The 20452-nt window shown below is 37.2% G+C and overlaps 1 protein-coding gene across 1 annotated transcript; it reads right to left on the reverse strand.

Annotated features, from left to right (window-relative positions):
• Positions 1 to 2254: 2254 nt before the first annotated feature.
• On the reverse strand, positions 2255 to 15587 carry LOC108443907 (myosin heavy chain, fast skeletal muscle-like). Its single transcript, XM_017724805.2, has 40 exons — positions 15504 to 15587; positions 15070 to 15282; positions 13270 to 13413; positions 13023 to 13179; positions 12877 to 12904; positions 12439 to 12550; positions 12264 to 12356; positions 12105 to 12168; positions 11799 to 11897; positions 11597 to 11700; positions 11376 to 11514; positions 11163 to 11281; positions 10934 to 11083; positions 10679 to 10849; positions 9954 to 10260; positions 9751 to 9824; positions 9574 to 9661; positions 9379 to 9496; positions 9167 to 9290; positions 8609 to 8745; positions 8237 to 8492; positions 7912 to 8154; positions 7196 to 7372; positions 6953 to 7098; positions 6745 to 6835; positions 6264 to 6653; positions 5855 to 5981; positions 5654 to 5772; positions 5368 to 5564; positions 5092 to 5275; positions 4839 to 5004; positions 4625 to 4749; positions 4237 to 4545; positions 3957 to 4160; positions 3402 to 3527; positions 3142 to 3312; positions 2952 to 3056; positions 2779 to 2874; positions 2557 to 2688; positions 2255 to 2380 (listed from the first exon to the last, which is right to left on the reverse strand). Exons 2-40 carry the CDS (start codon positions 15268 to 15270, stop codon positions 2360 to 2362), a joined length of 5814 nt encoding a protein of 1937 aa, XP_017580294.2. The 5' UTR covers positions 15271 to 15282; positions 15504 to 15587; the 3' UTR covers positions 2255 to 2359.
• Between the last annotated feature and the right edge of the window lie 4865 nt (positions 15588 to 20452).

Here is a 20452-nt window from a genome sequence, read left to right on the forward strand (position 1 = left end):
GAATTCACTGCCTGAGTAACGTAGGAGCTGAAGCAGGTTGCAAATGCAAAGAGGCTTTATTAACAACACCAGAAGGCAAAGTGAGGGTCAAAAAAGAAAAAACAATACAAAGGAAAAAAACATAGCTTGGTACACATGTCAAACAGACAGGTCAACAACTAAAACAAAAAACAAAAAAACAAAGGAGTTTAAATAAGGCAGTTAATGATTCCAGGATGACTTGTAGGTGTGCAAGTGGTGGAGCCAGGGAGAGTCCAAGTAGAGTCTCCCAAAGGGGGGAGATTACATGACAGCCTAAGACATAGTTTTGAGAAGATTTTTTGCTGAAAACAGTACTCAAAACCTTTTTTTCCCAAATTAATACATCAACATTAAATGTAAACACTCAGAAGATATGTATAGGTTCATTGGTGGTTTTGGAAAGTAAATAAAATGGTTATATTTGTGTTGTAGGCATGGTAACCCCTGCTTCCTATCACCATCACTATAAAGATACCTGAATCATTAGGTAATCTAAACAATGCACAATTTCACATCAAAACAGTCTCAACGAGTTTTTAATCATATAGGTTTTTTTTGAGGTGGAATTCCTTATTGAAGTCAGGATGTTTCATAACAGGCCTAATGTGTGTATATAAGTGCTACCAACTTTAGGCTACTAATTTTAGCCTACTTTATTGATGCCTTTGTATGGTTTGGTGTAGTTTATGCAGGCATTAAGAACAAATGTAGATAATTCTTAAGCTTACAGGCTTCATGGAGAAGGGCTTTTGTTGCAAAAACAAGTAATTTAAAAAAGTTTTAATATTTTTATTTAACACATTTTTTGTTAATGGGTGTACAATATATTAAATCCCACAAAGAAGCATGTTCTTTTTAATGTGTTTTGACATGGAAAAAGCCTAGAAGCCTACAGAGACTTCAAGCCTCTTATTTTATTTACAATGGCAAAGTTAGAACCAACCATTACTCCTAACTGTACTGTAAGTAGTCATAGCGTGATTTGAACGCTACATGTTGATTTTTTTTTTTTCATTCTGAAAGTGCATTGATACAGTTATGGGCATTTTGTAAAATGAATTTGATCAGCTCAGCTATAGCCCAAAGTGAATGTCAAATAAAGATACTAAACAGATAAAAAATGGAAGAAATCCTAAGAAATTTGTAGAATTATATTTTGTATGTAAAGAGAAGACAAGCTTGCTTTAATAACAAATATGACCTCTTCTACAGTAATTGTACCTCCTTCTCCTTGTTGTCCAAAAACATTTTTTTGAGTCTGTTCACCTTGATCATTTGCTCCAGGTTGTTAATTTGAATGATCTCCCTTGTTTTTGCACTTCGTCAGTGTCTTGACCTGAAATGTATGTTCGTGAAGTTAGGTGCACTAAGGCTTCTGTGCCCACATTGAAAAATCAGCTGTTGGTGCTATGTATTAAATGGTGTGGAACCATTCTTAGCACAGTAGCGATAGCAGCAAATTAGTGCCCAACATGTTGTGAGGCTACAGGGCATAAAGGGCTACATGATGAATAACACACATTTTTGCATACTTTAATATACCTTGTTTCTGTAGATAATGTCTACAATTTCAGGGGTGGGCAATTTATGGTTATACACATGTGGTAATTTTTCTGTTTTCACCTTTTTCCCCCAGATGTGACTTTACCCAATAGCAGTGATGTGATTCTGTTTTTTCTAATCCAGTTTACATTTTTTTCCATGGACAATTTTGTGTTCTTATTTGTTTATGCCTGCTGTCCACAAAGGCAGCCAAGTTGCTGTTTATCTAACTGTTTTAGTTCATTTTCTCACTAGCTCTAAAGAAAATATCTTCATTTATTTTTCCATGTTAAAACATTTGAAAAGTTGTGTGACTGTCTGGACATGTAAATTCGCAGTATTCCTCTGTAGTTTTACCTCAATAACTATGGATTTTTATATTTTGAGAACTCAACATATTATAAAATTATAATTATCTTAAACTTTTCTGTACAGCTACAGCACATGAAAAATCTGAACTCCTTTTACAGTTAATTTTGTAAAGGTTTCTTCAGCATGAATAAACTGGCAGAGCCTCAATCCCACCACCCCCACCTATCATCAAGCAAAAATGTTCAGATAGCTCAGAGAACTCCCTGATATTCAAAAATGCTCAAAAATATATAACCTTACCGGTATACTTATGATTATGACTAGAGTTACGATTTCTTATTCATGTTGTGTTTTTTATAGGTGATTGAAATTCAAACACTTTATAATTGTTGCAACAGTTTTATTGGATTGTTTTTGTAAATGGACATTTTACAAGAAATGCATATTATATGATTGCTTGTTAGTGTCCCATCTGGTGTTCGGCTTATTCAGCAACCTCCTTGCCCTAAAAACAGACGTATACATTGTTAGTAAAGCTTTATATATAAGATGTGTGTTTACTTCTAGGTTGCAAAAAGCTGTAATGTGAGAGAAAGCCTATGTCACTAGATGTTACTGGTAGCTTTTTCTGCTGTGTGCCATTTATCATGGAGTTAACCTTTTTGACTGAATAAAATGTACCTTTCCAGCTTCTCTGCTCCTGGCTCTCAGCTTGTTGACCTGGGACTCAGCAATGTCAGCACGCTCCTGAGCTTCCTCCAGCTCATGCTGCACCTTCCTGAACCTGGAAAGGTGAGTGTTGGCCTGCTCCTCCTGTGAGAGTAATAAACATTACACAGGTTATTAACAAGGATTAATGCACACAATTAATGTACGGTGTGTTGTAGCAAATAGCAAACTTACAGATTCCTCAGCCTGTCTCTTGTAGGCCTTTACTTTGAGCTGAAGCTTGTCCACAAGATCCTGCAGTCTAGTCACATTCTTCCTGTCTTCTTCTGTCTGTAAAGGTTGTTTTTGTTATATTTTGTTTAATTTGTAATCATGTGAATTAAAAAGCTACTGAGTTGATTTTGTACCTGATAAGTCAGCTCCTTTACTCTCCTTTCGTATTTACGAACTCCTTTAACAGCCTCAGCACTGCGTCTTTGCTCAGCTTCAACCTCAGCCTCCAGCTCACGCACCTAGAATTGATATTTCATGTATGAAACTTGAATTGATTGCAAAATGTCTGTTTTTCTGTTTACAGTATATGAAGATGCATCATACCCTAGCTTCCAGTTTCTGGAGCTGTTTCTTTCCACCCTTCATGGCAAGGCTCTCAGCTTCATCCAGACGGTGCTGTAGATCTTTGACTGTAACATCAAGGTTCTTCTTCATCCTCTCCAGGTGAGCACTGGTGTCCTGTTCTTTCTTCAGCTCCTCTGCCATCATGGCAGCCTAGTGTATGAATGAACGATGTATCATGTATGTTATTTTAGTTAGATATCATGCTTCCAAAACAAGGTATTTTAGCATCAAACACTCACATCAGTAATAGCTTTTTTAGCCTTCTCTTCAGCATTTCTCGCCTCCTGGATTGTGTCATCCATTTCACCTTGTATCTGAACTAGGTCAGCCTCAAGTTTCTTTTTGGTGTTGATTAAACTTGTATTCTTTTGAAAGGGAAAAGAAACAGATAATTAATCTCCTTCCAAACATTCAAAATCATATATCCGCTAAAGAAAAAAAACACAGAGAAAAAATGAAAAGAACACCCCCTGGATGAGTTGGGGTCTTGGTATTCTAACAGAGATGGCTGTGCAAACTCATGTCACTGTTATTTTACTTCAGTGTGTACTCAAGGTGGGAAAACGTGGTTCGGAATAAAATACACATTAAAATAGGTCAAACATACTGTTAAAACAGGACAAAAGTGATATACACCTCATGATACCCCACTCATTGCACTTACATAAAATAATGGGCACAGCTTGATTTCTGACCCTCCTGTGCTTTAAATTATGTGAAATGTTTGTATTTGTGAAATAGATCTGTCTGTTATGTCTGCACAACTTCAGAAGAAATTTTATGTAACAACAAACCTGAGAGTGCAGTAGAGTGACACGCTCACTGGCATCAACCAGCTCTTGTTCAGCCACTTTGCGGCCTCTCTCTGTCTGTTCTAGTGCAGCCCTCAGCTCCTCAATCTCTGCCAGCATCAGGTTATTCCTGCGCTCGACCATGGCAACTTGCTCTTTCATTTCTTCATGTCCTCTAATAGCCTCATCAAGGTGCAGTTGGGCATCCTAAAAGGAATCGTCGTTAAGTTAAACTGGTACTTCAACTTCAGCCACAGTAAAAAATTTAACATTTACAGTGTACCTTGAGCTGTCCTTGAACATTTCTGAGCTGTTTCTGAGCCTCAGCAGCCTGACGGTTTGCATGGCTCAGCTGAATCTCCATCTCATTGAGATCTCCCTCCATTTTCTTCTTGATTCTCAAGGCATCATTTCTGCTTCTGATTTCCGAGTCCAGAGTGCTCTGCATGGACTCGATCACCCTCTGACTGTTCCTCTTTATCTGCTCCATCTCTTCATCCTTCTCAGCAAGCTTTCTGTCAATCTCACTCTTTACTTGGGTGAGCTCGAGTTGGATACGAAGAATCTTGGATTCTTGATGTTCAAGTGTGCCCTGAAAAATGATGTCAAGAAATATAGTGCAAACCCAGTTCAACCTTTAAACTTTTATTAGAAGTTAGGACCAGTGTTACCTCAGCTTCTTCAAGAGCAGTCTGGATTTCTGATTTCTCAATCTCCACTGTCTTCTTTGCCTTCTCCAGCTCATGGATGGTCTTTCCAGTTTCACCGATCTGTTCAGTCAGGTCAGAAATCTCCTCTGGAGACAGTGGTAAAGACGTGCTTATTGAAAATGTCAGTGTTCTTAATTATTCAATCAAATGTGCTTATTATATCTGAATAACATACGCTGCAGATTCTTGTTCTCTCTCTTCAGGGTCTCCAGCTGGTCCAGAGCTTCTTCATATGAGTTCTTCATCTTAAAGAGCTCAGTGCTGAGAGAGCGAGCCTCTTTTTGAGCTCCTTCAAGTTCAGCCTGACCTTCTTCACACTTTTGTTTCCATTCTGCCAAAACCTGAAAATGTTGAAGAAAATTAGATTGTATGCCAACCTAACAATTGGGCATTATTTATTTTGTTATTTTTATTGACAGATGCTTGACCTTATCAAAGTTTCTTTGTTTCTTGTCAAGATTGGCAGCCAGAGCATTGGCTCTCTCAACATCAATCATGAGGTCCTCCACTTCACCGTGAAGTCTCTGTTTGGTCTTCTCCAGAGAGGCACACTTGGAATTTACAGCTTCAATAGATTCCTCAGCATCTTGTAGACGTTGGGCAAGCTTTTTCCTGAGAAGGTCAAACCGTTAATGTTAGGTCTATATTTACAAAACTTGTCGAATATGCTTACTAATTTGTATTTCTGTTCAGCATTTACTAACTTGGCCTCTTCAAGCTCCTCAGTACGCTGAATAGCATCAGTCTCATATTTGCTTCTCCACTGAGCCACTTCACTGTTGGCCTTGGACATTCCACGCTGCAGCTCAGCCTTGGCCTCCTGCTCTTCCTCAAACTGCTCTCTGAGCAAGTCACAGTCGTGACGGGATGATTGCACAGCATGAGCCAGAGCGTTCTTTGCCTAGAAGTGAGCATTTAAATTAGTTGAAACAATACTTTTTAGTGGAATGCTGAATGCATATAAAGAGGTTTTTGTCAGTTTTTTTAAACCTTGACTTCCTCTTCAATTTGTCTCTTTAGTTCTTCAATCTGCTGTGTGAAAGCTTGTTTCCCCCTGGTCAACTGGGAAACAAGTGCTTCCTTCTCCTCCAGTTGACGGCCATATTCACCTTGGAAGATTATTGTACAAGTCAGAACCAAACATAGTGCTTTTTGCACTGTGCAGTTATTTTGACTCCATTTTTGACATACCATTCTCAGTCTGAAGCCTTGCTTTTTGCGCAGAGATGTCATTCAGTTGACGAACATTTTCGTCACTCTTAGATTTCAGTTCGCTTAACTGGTCCTCCAGGGTGCGACACATTTTTTCCAGGTTTGCCTAGAAATAGATCAGTAAAATGCAGATGATTAAAATAGAAGGAGGAAACTTGGCCTTACCTAAGTTGGGTGTGGGTGTATAGCTGTGCTAAAGACAATAGTAAATGTTTAATGTTACATTCTGATTAGTTACCTTTTTAAAAGCAGTTTGGTTTTTGGAAACAGATTTTAAGATGTTTCACCTTATGCAATTCCTGTTACTGCTTGGCATAAGAAAAGAGAGCACAGCTTCCAGTAATTGTGAATGACACTGTATTTCGTGTCCTGATGTTACACAAAATACCTTTGCTTTGGCCACAGCCTCCATGTTACTGGACAGGTCATCTATCTCCATCTTGTATTCACTCTTCTCCTTCTCCAGCTTCTGTTTGACCCTCTGAAGGTTGTCGATCTGCTCTCCAAGCTCAGCAACACTGTCAGCTTGTTTCTTGCGGAGGGCAGCAGCTGTGGCTTCATGCTGCAGAGTGGACTCTTCCAGATCACGCCGCAGCTTCTGGAACTCAGCTTCACGCTTCTTGTTCATCTCTATCTGAGCAGCTGTGGCTCCACCAGCCTCCTCGAGCCTCTCACTGATCTCTTCAAGTTCCCTGGAGAGATCAGCTCTCTGCTTCTCAACTTTAGCACGAGCTGCACGCTCAGCCTCAATTTCCTCCTCCAGCTCCTCGATGCGGGCCTGAAAAAAAAAAAATTAGATATTAAAAGTTTCTATTTCAGAGGGAAAATTGAACATATCAATATTTATTCATCATTAAAGACGTCCTCACTTGGAGTTCTTTAATCTTCTTCTGAAGCTGGGCACCCAGGGATTGTTCATCCTCTATCTTGCTCAAAAGTTGGCTTATTTCAAAGTCCTTCCTGTTTTACAAATGTAGCAGTACTGAATGGTTAAAATAATAGCTGCAATGGTTTTGACATTTTAAATGCAGTACAAAATATATATGTATATAATTTATGTTTCAAGGTGATATGTACTTTTTGATTTTCTCTTCAGATTGTTGCTTTTCATTCTCCAGGTCCATAATTGACTCCTGGGACAGTTTCAAATCACCCTCAAGCTTCCTCTTGGCTCTCTCAAGGTCCATACGGAGTTTCCTCTCTTGCTCCAGTGAACCTTCCAGCTGATGTTTTGGAAACCAAAGCATTTAACAACAGTTCATAATGACAGGATTGCCAAACATTCTGAAATTTAGGAGATATTGCTTTTTAAATCCTTACATCATCTACTTGTTGCTCAAGCTTGGTTTTTGCTTTTGTCAAGGTGTTGACTTTATCCTCTTCTGCTTGAAGATCATCAAGAGTCTGCTGATGTGCCTCTTGGAGGGCTTTCTTCTCCTTACTGAGTTTGGCAATACTCTCATCCAAAGAGGCCATCTCCTCAGTCAAGTTTTTCACCTGTAACAAAACATTTCAGAGACATACATAAATCCTACATTATTGTAGGACCTCTAAAAGAATTACTTTCTGCCCATAGGAGGAGACACTATTCACCCTGTATGCCACTTTTCACACTCAGCCCCATTTATTCATATACATATATATTTTGATGAGTTGAATTGCCAGTTGCTAGTCAGTGTCTGTCCAATTTCTCCTTCTGCTTTGTTGACAGTGTAGCAATCTTCATTGCTTGTTTTCAAAGGCTACTACATTTGCAAAGGACACAATCAACCATTTTTTTCAACAATCAATGTAGCAATACACCGCAGTTATTCAGTGTTGTTACAGTAATTATTTAATCATACGTTGCCAATAATTGGATGGTACACATTACAGTAATGCTATTACTAGTGTGTAAGTGTATCACTTTGAAATTGTACCTAACTTAGTCTATTATGGTTGTAAAATATATTTATAGGCTTTTGCATATGCAAGTGCAGAAAAGAATGTGCTAAGTTAGAGTGCACTGTAGAACAATTTGACAAAAAGGCATTAACCTTGTTCTCAGTGGCATGTTTCTCCTTCTCCACTTTAGCCAAGGTGAGTTCCAGATCATCAATGTCCTTCTTCAGTTCAGAGCACTCATCCTCCAGTTTCCTTTTCTTGGCTGTCAGCTCAGCATTAATTTCCTCCTCATCCTCCAGTCTCTCATTTGTCTCTTTGAGTTTGGCTTCAAGCTGGATCTTGCTCTTGATGAGCCCCTCACACCTTTCCTCAGCATCAGCCAGACTCTCAGTTTCCTGTAAGTTATAAAGATTTTTCAAGCATTTTAATGTTATTTAGCGTCTCTTGAAATGTGCAAACTTCATTGTAAATACTTACAGCTGTTACTGCCAGTTGCAGGTCATTTTTCTCCTGAAGAAGTGACACCATCTTCTCTTCAAGCTCTTTCTTCTTGGCCAGTGCTTTTGCCAGATCTTCCTTCATTTTCTCAAAGTTCTCTTTCATGGCAGCCATTTCTTTCTCTGTCTCTGCGCTCTTCAGAAGAGGCTTGATCTTGAAGTACAGCTTCATCCATGGCCAGTGTTTCACATTCATGAATGAACGAATGTTGTATTGAATAGTGAAGATGGACTCTCTGGAAATTAAGGTGACACATGTATTTGAATAAGTATCCAGTTTGCTAATTGCAAATTTTTATAGTTTGTTTACAATTATACATCTGTTCACTTCGTCATCTAAATCTAAACATACCTCCTCTCCATCATCTTGACAAACTCCCTCCTCATAAGGAAACCACGACACAAGGCTTGAGTCATTGTGACCAGAGTTGCTAGTTTCTCATCTCGCATCTCCTCAAGAGTACCCAGCAGACCAGCTTTAAAGAATACCTAGCAAAATATGATGAAGATCTTTGAATCTACAAAAGATGTTGTTTTTATATATTGATATGTTTTGTGAAGCATTGTCAAACGACACTCATTCATCATATGTGGGATTTTAAATTTAAAAAGGAATATACTCGCATTTGTGCTGTCGTGGTTCAAATTGAAACATGATCATGCCAAAATATGGGCCAGAGGCCTTGATGATTGATATATTATTCATTCATGTTTCATGAATTTGTGCGTTGCCAAAGTAAACAATAACTTAAACATCTCAAATTGCTTACAGAAAAAAGCGTGAAAAAAGAGCCATGTTATATACTACCTAGGATATTCCCTGTGCTACTCTAAATTATGGACTTTCTCACACCGCTAACACTTTCTCAACACTTCTAAACGTTTTGATTAATCAGATTTCCATTAATACCTTAGTGTGTCCAAACTTGTACTGGGTATGGTCCACATCAATGGAACCCAAGAGTTTCTCTGATGCTTTCTTGTTGTCAATGAATTGTCCTTCCGGAATTACACTGGCATTCAAGACTTTGTATCTGTTTTTAAACGGATATATCAGTATACATGATAATCAAGCTGTATTAACTTTAAAGTCATCACATACATTGAAAATAAATGAATGACCTCTGCTTGAAGTCACCATAAAGGATTCTGCTGGGGAATCCCTTTCTGCAGATTCTGATACCCTCCAGCACACCATTACACCTCAGCTGGTGGATAACTAGGAAATTCTCCATTAGACCTAGACAAACAAGGATAACATTAGTGTTAGAACAATGTTTATTTTCACATGTTGGCATTCATGTGAATTTCACTTGCCTGGAGTCTTGGACTCATTTGGAATTATGCAACGCACAAAGTGAGGGTGAGTGCTCCTCAGGTTGGTCATCAGTTTGGCCAGGTTTTCCTGTAGAGTTTTGTGGTATTAGTGTTTTTTTTCTTTAGGCATTCTTTTTCTTTCATGCATTTAATATTTCAGTGTGAAAATGTTCTTACTCTGAACAGGGCAGACACTGTCTGGAATGAACCACCCTTCTTCTTGCCAGCCTTTTTACCTTTTCCACCAGCATCTGTAGACATTTAAAAAGCATTTACCATTGTGATGTTATGGATGTTATGGTTTACCGATTGGCGCTAGTATTCAAATGATGATTTGATTATTATGTATATCTAAGTTTGTGGGTTTTTTCCTGCCTTACCGTCAGCAGATGAATGACCTGCATACAGGTGAGCCAGAAGTTTGTTTGCTGACTTCTGGTACAGCTGCACAACAGAGTCATTCAGGGGGTCTTTGTTCTTGTCCAGCCAACCAACAATGTTGTAGTCCACAGTGCCAGCATAGTGTACAAGAGAGAAGTGGGCTTCTGCTTTGCCCTTGGCAGGCTTCGGCTTCTGGAAGACATTACTTTTGCCAAGATGCTGGTCATGCAGCTTGTTCTTGAAGGTTATATCTGTTGCCTTGGGGAACATGCACTCCTCTTCAAGGATGGAGAAGATGCCCATTGGCTGTTGGTGGCAGAGTTTTGTTTGTAAGATACATTTGGAACAAATCACTGAAGTAATGGTTGGATAAGTGGTCGCTCTGTTGCTTAGGCTTTGATTGTTCTAAGCTGCTGACCTTAAACCTAGATCACACTAGATGTGACACTGCATTTGGAGTGTTATTTTTAAATTTTGAACACTTTTTTATTGTAAACTACATGAAGCAAATAATTTGTTAAATCACTGACAGTTTTATTTCTTACACTAGCATGTTCATTAAGATTTGTTTGTTCAGTATTGTGGATCCCCATTGAGATAATACCAGAATACTTAGTATGTGTTAAAACCACATGATTGGCTTGTGTTAATGTTGTCAATGAACATATCCTAGGTCAGCTGCTCATTATACAAGCTAGAGTCCTATTCGCTCTAAATGACGTACCTTCTCAATAAGGTCAATGCAGGCAGCCAGGTCCATACCAAAGTCAATGAACTCCCACTCAATGCCTTCTTTCTTGTACTCCTCTTGTTCCAGCACAAACATGTGGTGGTTGAAGAACTGTTGCAGTTTCTCATTTGTGAAGTTGATGCACAGCTGCTCCAAGCTGTTGAACTGTTGTAACATATGAATGTTAGTGTCACTGTACTGTTTCAGTATTACTGTGTGATGCCAAGAAGTATGAGAAAAATTATTTACATCAAAGATCTCAAATCCAGCGATGTCCAGCACACCAATGAAGAACTGCCTTTGCTGTTTTGTGTCCAGCATCTCATTGATACGAACGACCATCCACAAGAACATTTTCTCATAGATGGACTTGCAAAGAGCCATTGTTGAATTGTTCACCTAAAAAAGTGTACATAGAGTTTTGATTCTTTCAAGATGATTTATATGTTATTTCTCTCTTTTGTGGTTAAATAATTACCTGAGGTACAGTCTGGCCTTTGGTCACAAACTCATTTCCGACCTTGACTCTGGGGTAGCACAAAGCTTTCAGCATGTCAGCTGAGTTCAGGCCCACAAGGTAGGCGATTTTATCAGCCACTGAAGATAAATGTTACAATGTTTCTCATTAAGAAATCAATTCAAATGCTTCTAATTAAGCCAAATTTATCTTGTGATTATTTTTTGGATTTACCCTCAGTGCCGTCAGGCTCAGCCTGCTCCTCTCTCTGCTTCTGCTTGAACTTCATGTTGCCGTGATGCATCACAGCACCAGTCAGTTTGTAGATGTTAATTTTCTCATCAGCGGTGAAGCCCAGAATGTCAATAGCAGTCTGTGTTTGGTGAAACAGGGAACATTGAGAATAAGGCATATTTTTTTAATGTTGATAGAACATGAAGTGAAGTTGTACTGACATCTGTGGCAATGAATTCTTCCACATCATTGATGCTCTTAACTGTGACTTCACCCTGGCTGATCATATGGTAGTCATAGGGGTTGGTGGTGATGAGCAGTGCCTCTGTGTGAAAGGAAAAATAAAACAAAAGTATTTAGACCTGATCGGTATTACAGCTAATCTGAAAAGAAATGGTAGCAATAGAACTTTAGATTTCATACCAAGCAGCTCTGGCTTGTGTCCAGTCATGAGCTGGTAGAAGATGTGGTAGCTCCTCTCAGCAGAAAGCTGGAAAGTGACTCTTGACTTTTCCAATAGATCTGTTGATCAATTGTTATTTAGCCTTACATTCCCCAAAATGCACTGTAAATTTACTGTATTTCTAGCTGTATTTATTTTAAAGAACCAAACTATGTAGTAAGTGAACATTTTTGTGCAGCATAAAGTGAAGAGAATGGTTGGTATAGGAAAACATGCTTTACATCACTACATCACAGAATGCACCCATAGTACACTGGTGAACTTACAGGTTTCAATATCAGCTGAGGCCAGCTTGCCCGTTTGTCCAAAATGAATTCTGATGAATTTGCCCTGGAAGTTCAAAAGATCATTTATTTAGAATTTAACCGACTTGTGATTCTCATTTTATTCAATAAAAGGATTCAACATGGTTACTGTGTACTTACAAAACGAGAGGAGTTGTCATTCCTGATAGTCTTGGCATTACCATAAGCTTCCAGCAGGGGGTTGGCTGCAATGATTTGGTCCTCCAGCGAGCCCTAGACACATTTTTTGTTTTTTAGCGACGGTGGAGGACTAATTAGTTGTACATGCGTTAGTCACAAGGAGCAGTTCACAAACCTGCATTTTGCCAGCAACAGGCTCTGCCTTTTTCTGTCCTGTCATTGCGATTATCGCAAAGTACTGGATGACACGTTTGGTGTTCACAGTCTTTCCTGCACCAGATTCTCCACTGGGGAACACAAATACATGTGCCTCTCATTTCATGAACTGTTCTAAACGTTATGTAAATTCCTTTACACTTTAGAGATCTCCAAGAGTTGACACAATTCAAGCAAGTAAATTACTGTCAGTGTGTTTTTTTTTTGTGGTTAACAGCTGTTTCAACATATAAGTTTAAATGTGTTCAGAGGAGATGGTAGCTTTAGTAAGTACGAAACAAATTGAAACTAGATCTTTTGGCAAGTACAGGTCATAAACCTTAAATGTCTGAGTAAACCATGCACTGTTTACAATTCTGTAATTTAATGTTTCATATTAATGTAAATCTGTGCTTACGTGATCAGGATAGACTGGTTTTCACGATCTAGAGGAATAGTCAGAATTTATAAAGATATTGTTGGACACACATCAGTGAAGCTAAAACAGGAAACAGTTGGCCTTAATTAAATATTTTCCATTAAGGTTGTCAAAAATGATCATACCAGTGAGCATGAACTGATATGCGTTATCAGAGATGGAGAAGATGTGGGGTGGGGCTTCAACTCTCTTTTTGCCTCTGTATCCAGTCACAACAACTGCATCATATACTGGGAGCCACTTGTAGGGGTTCACAGTGACGCAGAACAACCCTGAGTAGGTCTGTGAATGGAAATATTTTTAAGGAAAGTCATTATGGTATAATCTCTCATCTATAAATGTCTGATTCAGTTTTCTTTCATCTAAACTTACGTAGATCATCCATGCTGCATAACGCTCTTTGAGGTTATATAGCACAGATGGTTCACTTAGATGTGTCATCATGGCCATGTCCTCAATTTTGTCGAATTTGGGAGGATTCATGGGAAACACTTCATCATCTTTTACTGTGAGAGTCTATAAAACGAGGACACACAACAATAGTTTACTTCTTGTATGTAGTAATAAACAGACAAATCAAATATACATTATGCATATACATACATATTTATAAATAGATAAATGGTGGATTGGTACAAGTGCAATGCATACGCAAGTTCTGTGCAGTATCTATAATCATTACTATGCAATATCTATAATTTCTGTGCGATATCCAGTCATTACCTGCTCAGAAATGTGCAATATCCAAACATCTGCATGTGTAAACTGTAAATTTGTATAGTTTCTTAATTCTATTTTAGTTTTTATATTTTTCTGCTAACAGAAGCCTTATCTATTTATTTCTATAGTATATCTTATATTTTGTATTTTGTATGGGCACATCTTTGTCTACTTACTGCTCTCTCTGCTTACTGTGTATTCTGCTGTAACAATGCAAGTTGATCTTATCTTATTTAATAGTAGTATTATTACAGAATAATCTGCTGTGGTACAAAAATGGCTATCTATTAATGATCTTACGCAGTGTTTCTCAGCCCTGGTCCTGGAGGCCCTCTGCTTGCACCTTTTAGTGTTTTCCCTGTTCCCAACATACTATCAAACTAATCAGCTCATTTACAGCTCATTATTGATAAAAAAAAGTAAATTTGTTGATTTTTATTATTTATCTTACAAATACCATTTTGAGCAAGAAAGCATATTAATAGAAATCATCTTCAGGAGTAAATAGTAGCAATGGCCCCATATTCATTTTTCCCTCCACGTCTTCAAACTGAAGTACTGGGGTAAAACATGCCCTAAACATGATGAACATAACATTTCACAGTTGCAGTAAATCAGTATGATGCACTAATGGAACAGTAGGCACATCCAACACTTAAATGTCTTGACATGACAGCATAAATGTATAGATAACAATGTTTTAATTGAAGAACAGTCACCAATTTGGTATTTTTTCAATGAAATGTTATGAAAATGTAATATATTCTCTACTTAATTTGTAAATTTACTGCATTTAAGATTAAATGTTAGTTTGCATGCGGATTAGATTAAAACTATTTTCAGTATTACATAATGTGCCCCCATTTCTTTTGAAAATACTTTCAAATTTAGTTAGTTTTACTAAGCAATGGCCAAAAAAAAAGTATTTCTGAAGTATCACTTCAGTCATGTTTATAAAACAAATCAGCAGTGAACCTTAAGAGATCCAGAGTCTGTTCTGAATGTGTACACTCACTCATTCAGAAACTATTTGAGTTCATCCAGAAATAAAGGCAGCATGAAGCTTCTTTCATACTGTGATAGAAGGCAAAGAAAACAGAATAGCAAACAGAAAGCTCCAATTCCACATGCTGATTGATTTTAATATGGCCAACATGGACATGCATGCACTTGGCTACTCTAGTTACAGATTTTAATGTTAAAAGTACACTTTAGATGTATTGTTGTCATCAGTCACCAATGAGATTCTAACAAAATAGCAAGAATCTTTGCAGGACAACACATTGTATGCTTCAGAGACATTATTAATGCAGTATTTATATTTGATACTCAGCTTGGCTGCGTATCATATATAAAACCACCAGTAATAAAGTACATACTTCATTCATCATATTTCCTCCTAAGACTGAAATATGTATGAATTATAATCTCTTCATTGGTCTTTTTACTTACTTTGCCACACAGAGTTTGGACAGTGGCTTTGCCACCCTCTTTACTCTTTAGTGTACCCTTGAGGTACATCTCAGCGGGCTCAGCCACAAACACTGCTGTTTTAGCATCAAAAGGTTTGCTCTGGGCCTCAATCCTCTCCCTTTCTGGCTTCCGGAGGAAGATGGCCGCCGGCCCAAAACATTCCATTTCTGAATCCCCCATGATGGTGTTTTACTGTGAAGACAAAACATGAGTTGGTACTCTGAATACATCATATAGCCAGTACATTACACTAGAATGCTGCCTTGTCAGTACCCTTATGTATACTGTAGAATGTATCATTTATAATATTCCATACAGTTATAGTTAAAAATAATACAATTAAAATGCAAACTTTAAAATTACACACTTGCACTGAAAAAGATTTCAGTGCAAAAAGAAATATTGTTCCATACCTGGTTTGACACCAAGTGAGAAAGATTGGCAGGCAGGAAAGGGCTAGCAGTATATGTGTACTGAAAAAGAGCAATGAATATTCATGTCCTTTGAACATGAGATCAGGATAAAATTCACTAGGCTTACAATAAAGACAAGTGGTCCCTCACCTTGGCAAGGAGCTTGGGGCAGCCTTGGCTGGGAGAGCCTCTTATATAGCACCACTACTGTTCACCCAGCATAACTATTGAGCTGCATTTGGTCATGTGTTTGTCCTTGATGTTCTGTATTTCTTCCCTAAATGGCATACTCATAGTGACACCGTAAGTGGCAGCCTTCCCCTAGTGATGACATAGTCTTTTATCATGTCTACAGCCTGATGGTCTGCGAAAAGGACACTTCATCACTATTTTAAAAGCAATTTAAGAGATTTCTGATTATTTTTAGAAAACTAAAAGTGTTCTAAAAGTAGTCTTTGTTCATATTTGGGTAGTTAGAATTTGCTAATAGCAGCCAATTAACCTGTTCCTTGGCTGAATTTTAACTGTTCATTAATGGTTAATTTTAAACATACAGATAGCATCAGGCTACCAGACTATGTTGTATGCCTTTATTTATTGAGAATTACTCTTAATTTTATATTGGCAACTTGGGTACTGTACAATGTCTTTGAGGTCACAAAGAAGAATCTTTTTTATGTGTTTTGGCATTGTAGAAAATCTCTGATCACATTTGGTGAGGCACTATAATGTCACCGGTGTTCTGTTGCATAGTCATTGCAAGCATTTCATGTTATAAATAATTGCTAGACAGATTACTGTTACCAATGAAATTGTGCTAATAATCCCAGTTTTCACTAACTTTATTTACAGTCAGTCTTATTTCCCTGTGTCAATGAAAGGCATTTATTTTTTTCTGACCACATTTTTGAAAAAAGAAAACAATCTTTGCAAACTAGAACAAGTGAAGTCTACAGACTTTACTTTTGCTGGAAACAGAATAAAAATGTAAGTTTTCAATCAAATGAAGAACAGCAGGTCCTTCCAAATGAAATATGATGCTGCAGCAAATGCTTACTGGGAAATAAAATTTGAATGGGTTCTGTGCTTGGTAAACTGGATTAATAAATTGGAATTATGAAGCATGATATCTTAACATAATGTTCTTATTAGGAATTAATACAGATATAGTAACAACTCAGCAATGCTCCAGGGAACTACTTTGGAAGGCGGTATGAAAGAGTCATACCCCTCAGTGTTTCTCCTTGAACCTGGGTGGTACAGCCTATGATGCAGAACAAGTGTTGTGGTGCGTATGTCATCAAACACTTGCAGGCCCAGGGTAGTATCATGGCACATGATTATTTTTAAAAGTACTGTGAATACCAAGTTTAGTTTTCAAGAAATACAATTGTGATTTATTAGGAGCTCCTTTATAGTCAGTTTTTTTCTTTCTTGTCTTACTGAGTGCTGTACAATTCATACTGTGCAAACATTTTTCTATGCATAAAAATGTATAAGATTTGTGTTAGTAGTTCCTGACACTAAATACTGATAGGACTGTCAAATCCATAAGAAAGCCCAAATAAATCTGCTTTTGATCGCTGTGGCTTGAAGAAAGCTATAGGTCAGAGATTTTTCAGTCTGGGTCCTGGAGTAACACTGCCGTGCATGGTTTGGTGTTTTGCTGCCCTAACACACAAACGTTAAACAAAGAAGAGCTTGTTAATTAGTTCACTAGTTGCACCAAGTGTGTGGGGATTAGGGGGGAAACTCTGAAATATGTAGGACAGTTACTCCAGAAGCAGAGTTGAGAACCAAAGGAGCTTTAGTAAGTTAAGAAGATGAACTGCTTATGTTTGCTCATGTTAACATACAGAAAGGATGGTTTGACAGATGGTAACAGGCTGATGAATTGTTTGATGGGAGTTATTTCAGATATGTCAAGCAGTTTTTTTATGCATAAATTGTTACTTATGTTCTGACTAAGCAAATTACTGATGCCTTCTTTTGGCCACTGTTCAAATAATAATGCATAAGGCACCATTAAGAAAAAACAAGTATGGTTCTCTTAGAAAAATAGCACATTCATTAGTCCATAGATAAGAATTTTGAATCTGTTCCACTGGCATTAAAGAGCTTTCTGCTCATGTTTTTGAAAACAAACAACAAAAGACTTTATCCTTTACCGTGTACTTAACATTGTCAGATACAAACTGCAAATAATACAGCTCAAGATTTATTAGTAGTATCAGACTATAGCAGTTCCTTCCAAATGAAAGGTAATATTGCTTGGGGAGATGCTTACTATGCAGTAAAATTTCTGAGGGTCTTACATGTGATAAACTGGATTCATAAACTGAAATTCTGAAACACAATATCTCAACATAACATTCTTATTAAGGGAAATATACAAATATAGAAACTAGCTCAGCAGTCCTCCCAGGGCTTTTTTTATTCGTCTTCGTGTGGCAGCATAAAAACATTTAGTCATGCATCTTATGAGTCTCCCAGTTTCTTAAAAGTTGCAGTTTCTGAAGTAAGTTTCCGTGATGGAGACAGAATCGCAGACGAACACGGATAAAATACAGACGTGATTTATTAGGAAACAGACCACCAATGTCCAAAGGGTAAAGCAGCAACGTAGTCAATATCCAGGCCAGAGTCAAAAACACAGATCAAAAACACAAACAGAGGTACCAAAAGGGAAAAGGGCAAAAATCCAGGAGTCAAAGACCAGATCAAGAGGTCAAAACATGAAAACAAACAGTACATAGGAAGAACGCTCTTTAAGTCTCAATGAAACAATAATTCGCAATGTAACTACCTAAAGCCCGGGCTTAAATAGTCTAACCTATTTGTCACCTGACTAGAATACAGGTGTGGAACATCAATAATCAGGGGACTGAGATCTCTGATAGGTTTGTGGTGGAGAGTATGGAGTCGCGTGAGACTCCAGAGGATCTTTGGAGGTGTAGTCCATTTCCTGCGTGGAAAGGTCCGAATGCATGATGGTTTCTTTGTTCATTTCAGTTCTGTATAGGAGTGTGTGTATTTATTTTCTGTGGTTTTAATTTTTTTGTTTGTTTGTTTTTTATTGGTGTATATATATAAAATGCTTAGTTTTGATCCTAATAAGAAATTTTTACTGTATCCTAACATTTAATAGTGTTTTTTATTCATCTAGAATTCATCAAGAATATTCGATTCACTGCTTTTTTATTTGCTTGTCACTAATAATGAACGGGGAGACATCAGCTAGCTTAATTTTTACTAAATAGAAGGGGTGCCTGAATACGTTCGGACATTTTGAATGTATTGGACTGCATTGTAGCATTAGTGGTGTTTCACTCTAAAATCACTCTAGAAGTGATTTTACATGAATTAGTTGAGATATTAAATGTTGGAAATACCCAGTATAAGCTTATTCTTCCATATTAGGCCATTAGTCTGGCCTATAAAGTAAAAAAATCAATGCAGGCCTAGTAACTGTTCTTTTAAGGTATTATTCTTTTCAAAATTGTATCCCTGTTGTCATCTTGACTTGAATAGACAGTTTAGGATGTATTAAGATTTTGTTTAATTGTTCATAACAGTTGTGATGACTAGTGTCTAGTGGACTCAAAATCAGGCCTTGTGTTCATAGTTTGTAGTAAGTTCTCAATTTCTAATCTCTGTAAAATGCAGACAAATGCAGTATTTAATACAGCAAATAACATAATTACAGCATTACATACTGCCACACCTCAATATTAACAGCAGTTATATAATAATAACCACTTAAATCTAATATAACCTGCTCTGTTTTACTAAGCATAAGTGAAAAGTATGTTCTAATAACTTTTTTTGTCACTGGTGGTATTTAATTTTATTTAAGAATTTTTTTTGTCTTGATGGGTACCGCTCAGAATGTGTAATTTAGTGGATATGAATTAGATATGCAGTTCATCAGATGTTTTTTATAACATGATTATTTGTTATTGTTTCATCATTTACGTGTTTTACTATTAGAAGATGGTCTAAAGACATGTAGAATGCCTTAACAAATGTTTAACCAGTTGGCTTGTTGGGTGTCTGTGTCAGAAAGGTTACTGAATTGCCATGATATATAAATGTTCACAGCTGTTGCCTGTCTGCTTGTTTGCTTAGGGCCTCTCAGTGTCTTCCAGTTTGTGCCAGTTCTGCAAGGTAAGTGTTGTTCTGCTTCTCTGGTAATCGATACTGTAGGATGAGTATCATTGTTTGAATAATGAGTTGTTTTCTGTCTAATCTTTGTATGATCATTTAAACTAATGTAACTTCTGACAGGAAAACTAACATTTGGATAAATTATCTCTCCTTTCTAATGATCTACTATGTTAGTTACTGAGTTAGTTTTGTTTAAAGTAAAAGGTCCACATTAAGGGTGAAATTTATGGTTTAATAACTTTTTTTGATAACTTTTTAAATACTTTTTAATATGAGCTAAGAGTGCAGAATATAACCTATTTATTGCACTTATTTTTGGAATTATGGTGCATTTGTCCAAACCACCATAATAGGTGAGCTTAAGTACTGTGACAAAATAATAGGCCTAGCCCCAGAATTTTAAAGGCTTTGAATAGTTGTTTGTGTTTTCAAACAGTTACCCCTTTGCAATACCATACCATCTTTAAAAACAGTAGTATTTACACTTCATAATTAAGCATAATTTCAACTGTGGTCATTTTACATATTTTGTTTTGGTCATTTTACATATTATGTTCAAAATATTCCAGTTTTCAGTTAGTAAGAAATAGCCTTACACGTTCCCATTTTACAAAGGATGCCCCCATGTGCTCAAAGGATGCCCCAATGTGCTGTAAAGATGCTCTCGCGTGCAGTAATGTTAAGTCAGATAAAGAGAAAGATGAGTCTAACTGTTTTAACACTGTTTCCCATTTAACTATATTTCACTCATCTTGCTATCAGTCTTTCAAAGAAAATGAGTA

This window comes from Pygocentrus nattereri, chromosome 21 (genome assembly GCF_015220715.1).
Source record: "Pygocentrus nattereri isolate fPygNat1 chromosome 21, fPygNat1.pri, whole genome shotgun sequence".
NCBI classification, from domain to species: domain Eukaryota; kingdom Metazoa; phylum Chordata; class Actinopteri; order Characiformes; family Serrasalmidae; genus Pygocentrus; species Pygocentrus nattereri.